This window comes from Notothenia coriiceps, unplaced genomic scaffold (assembly GCF_000735185.1).
Source record: "Notothenia coriiceps isolate Sejong01 unplaced genomic scaffold, NC01 NC01_scaffold00008973, whole genome shotgun sequence".
NCBI classification, from domain to species: domain Eukaryota; kingdom Metazoa; phylum Chordata; class Actinopteri; order Perciformes; family Nototheniidae; genus Notothenia; species Notothenia coriiceps.
Genome location: NW_011341674.1, coordinates 16085 through 20303, shown reverse-complemented (window position 1 = coordinate 20303; position 4219 = coordinate 16085). Strand labels below are relative to the sequence as shown.

Below are 4219 nucleotides of genomic sequence, written 5' to 3'. Positions count from 1 at the left end.
ATTGTATTATTATTGTTTTTTTTTATTTATCTTTTTGCTTATTTGATACTTAGTTATTGTAGCTACGTTGGTTTGTTTGCTGTTTTTGGGTCGCTGAAAAAGATTTACCGTCAAAATGCTATATAAATATGTGACTGAATTCAAAAACAATAATTTCTTGAGTTTTAGAAAATAACTTTCTACAACTGTGGACACCAATCGAACAATTTGCATTAGGCTATAGAAAAACATATTTCTGCGTGTAAAGAAATGTCGTTAAAAAAAAATAGGTTTTCCCTTTTACAAACACTACATTGTAATAATAATAATAATATAATAATAATAATAATAATAATAATAATAATAATAATACATGAAATGATTATCCTTTAATTGAATCACACTATTCCCCTTTACATTAACCAGGTTTGGTTTTAGTCTATAATAAAACATCTCTATAAAGTTCCTTTTACGATTCAGCCTTCGTCAGCTTAAAGACTTACAACAAGTCCTCTTGGTTCCCATCCCTACAGGGACCATTCGGGGGGCGGTGGTCGCGCTTTTGGCCACCTGCCCTGCGACACCTGGTAAACGATACAGTCTCTCTGCGCATGCGTAATAGCTGGCCAAAAATCCCAACGCAGTCTCGTCTGTCAACCAATAGTGTTGCAATCTGTCCAGAGATAAAGTCAGAGCAGCGTGGAGAGGGTGAAGTGAAGTGGAGGATTTTCAAAGCCGCAGCAGACCAAACACTGAAGGAGAGTAAACATGCCGAGGTCTTTCCTGGTGAAGAGTAAACGGGCCCACAGCTACCACCAGCCTCGGTACCTGGATGATGACTACAACAGGCTGGATACGATTCTGGCACACGTGTGCGCAGGTACGTTCACTTGTGCGTAATTACGCACAGAAATGATTGAATAACGCCAGAAAGAGCGATCCGTGGGATGTATATATTTTCCTCATCAATGTAGCATTCATTTCATTTCAAACCTTTATTAAGTTTCATTGCTCTCCTCTGTTGTCACTAGAAACCAAATCTCAGGCGGAGCTTGAGTCGAGCTTGGAGCCGCAGGAGGATGTGAGCGGCGGCGCAGACAGGCTGCCCGCCGGGGCCAGGCTGCTGTCCCCGAGGTCGCTGTCCTCCAGCTCCCCGCTGAGCTGCGGAGGCAGTGTGTGTGACCGATCCTCCGACTGTCATTACTGGCGTCCCCCGTCCCCGTCCTCCTCACCAGGTCTGTTGTAGGCCTACATATGGTGTCTTTCAGATTTGTTTGTTAGAGTTGTGTGTGTCCTATTTGACTTGTGAGGGTGGCATTTATTTTGGACAAGATAGTTTACATACAATGACATTTTTGTTGTCATGAATCCATATCCGCGTTATGAGTGCAATCTTTTGAAAATGTTCAGCACCGTTAACTTTATATCCTGGTAATTTTGGATGATCATAAAGGAGAACCAAGATAAAAACATTTGATAAATCATAACTTATAAATATTTTGTTAAATATTTCAGTATCCTTAGACTCTTTGCCCACAAAAGTGTTGTTGATAATGTGCAACGTTATTTTGACGCGGAGTCCTGAGGGTTTCATTGTTGTTGTTGTTGTTGTTGTCTGAATTTACTAATACGCATGTCCCCTATAGCCATTTCCAATGAGGCCAAATGCATTTGAAAATGATCCAAGACACTGCCTGAGCTTCACATAATCTCAAATCAATAAGATTGTCCGCTCACATTAAATCCAAATTATTCTAAAGATTCAGATAAATGCTGCACTCCAGCTGAGGACGGGAACCCCTTCGACTCCCCTGTCTTTCCTTACTCCTGGACGGCGTACTCGGGCTCGGAGCTGAGGCATCTGGTCCAGGGGCCATATCATCGCCATAGAGAGCTTCACTCACCGGGTGGCCTCTACGGTGAGGACAGCGGCGCAGAGCCTCTTTACGCACAGCGGGGCCCGGTGTCCGAATGCTATCAGGATTTTTCTTCAACGGCCCACCAGATGTGCAGGATGCGGGATGGGGACGAGCTGGATGTAAAGCAGAAGCCACGCGTCGCGGAAATCAAGTCTGAAAATGATTTTGTGTGCTCTAGTGGATCCTTTAAATGCATGAAATGCTGCAAGGTAGGCCCGAAACCACGTCAGTCATATTATTTTAATATTTATTGAGATTGTTGATATGTAAAAAATGATTTTAGTCGTGTTTTATTGGTTATCATTGTGCCAAATGTATATTAAAATGTAATAAAGATGTCATTCCACACATAACAAGTGTGTGATCAGAATACATTCGGAAGTTTTTAAGTTTAATGTCGAAGTAAAAATCACCTTATTCTTCCAAAGTCGTTCTCCACGCCCCACGGGTTAGAGGTGCACGTGCGGCGGTCACACAGCGGCACGCGGCCGTTTGAGTGCGCGATCTGCGGGAAAACCTTCGGACACGCAGTGAGCCTGGATCAGCACAGGGCGGTTCACTCTCAGGTAGGCTTCTCACTGGAGATAAAGCTGCTATAACTTTAAGGCCCACACCCCGTGAATAAAGGGCCCAGATTGCGTAATTCCCAACACAACCGCACACATTTGCGGTTTTTACTGTTTTTCTGCATTTAAGTATTATGTATTTAAAACCTTCTACAATGACATGTTGCATTTTTATTTTTACAGGAGAGGAGCTTCAGCTGTAAAATCTGCGGGAAAAGCTTCAAGCGCTCCTCCACGCTGTCCACGCACCTGCTCATCCACTCTGACACGCGGCCTTATCCGTGCCAGTACTGCGGGAAGAGGTTCCACCAAAAGTCAGACATGAAGAAACACACATTCATCCACACAGGTAAACACCGCAAGAACAAAATTAATGCACAAAAAGTGTTAAATGCCTCTTCGTGCAAAAACGCGTAAAATGCCTCTTTGTGGACAATTTCTAATTGTGTGATCTCGTTTGTGCTGCAGGTGAGAAGCCGCACAAGTGTCAGGTGTGCGGGAAGGCCTTCAGTCAGAGCTCCAACCTCATCACGCACAGCAGGAAGCACACCGGCTTCAAGCCGTTCGGCTGCGACCTGTGCGGGAAGGGTTTCCAGAGGAAGGTGGACCTGCGGAGGCACAAGGAGACGCAGCACGGACTCAAATGAGCAGGCTGCCATGCTTCAGCACTTACTGAACTCTGACTATTTATATGGTCTTGTTTTATTGTTATTCTATTGTTTGTTGCATTGGCCTGTATAATGTTGAATGTAGTTAATTATTTAGCCTGAGATATTCTTGTTGATTTCATGGAAATAAACGTTTATTTATCAAGTGTGCTTTTACATTTGAATTCAAATGTACAACATTTTAGGCTGTACAAATTGTTTCAAGAGGAGAATGCTCTTTTTGTTAATAGTTTAAAATAAAGAATGATCACATTTTATTTAACCGATATGCCAGGAATTAATCATACATTTTTCGAGCTCAGTTTTATTTTAAAATAGGAATCGAAAAGCGTTTCTACATTTATCATGTTTTCAAATAAGACAATATCCCACACTGAAAAAAATGAAACGTTGATTTACATTTATTATGTCAACAGATTACACATGATTGTATTAGGTTAGTTGAAAGCAATGCTATTAAGTTGAACCTAATATTTTTTATTTAAACTTAATATTATTTTCAACAAACCTAATAGTTATTATGTGCAATCTGTTGACATAACACATTTAAATTAAGACAATGTTTAAATTTCTTCAGTGTACATCATGTAGATATCTTTAAGGTTTTGACAATAACATCTTTTAAATAATGGTTGTAATCCTCCTTTCCCCGATCCAAAGATAGGAGCGTTGTAAAAAGCGAGAAGCTGTGTTAATCTAAGCAGGCACGACAGCACAAAGTTATATCTCCTCTGTCGAATAGAAAAACGTTTTGTTGCTTGCGCACCTGCTCCAAACCAAATATCTTCAGACACACATTGTTAACATACCCATATAACAAATGTCATTACAGTGTCATAAAGCTCCACGTGAAGGAAGTCTGAGAAACTTTTATTACAGCACAGGCTCAATAAGTAGAATGTCCATATGGTGTTTTCAGGGGGAAAGCTGGGTGTGATTTATTTGGCTCTGCAGAGGTTAAACATCCAGAGCTCTAAAACTTCAAGGATGTGATTTGCACACATTGCACCACAGATTGTAGACATGCTGTACGGTAATGCTGCGGCACAGAATCAACAGTAAAACAGCCTGCAGAGCAGCAGTGGGG

General features: G+C 41.4%; 1 protein-coding gene across 1 annotated transcript; it reads left to right on the top strand.

Annotated features, from left to right (window-relative positions):
- Positions 1–711: 711 nt before the first annotated feature.
- Positions 712–3347, top strand: LOC104944971 (zinc finger protein Gfi-1-like). Its single transcript, XM_010770584.1, has 6 exons — positions 712–859; positions 1011–1214; positions 1740–2107; positions 2327–2464; positions 2648–2813; positions 2933–3347. Exons 1-6 carry the CDS (start codon positions 748–750, stop codon positions 3109–3111), a joined length of 1167 nt encoding a protein of 388 aa, XP_010768886.1. The 5' UTR covers positions 712–747; the 3' UTR covers positions 3112–3347.
- Positions 3348–4219: the final 872 nt, after the last annotated feature.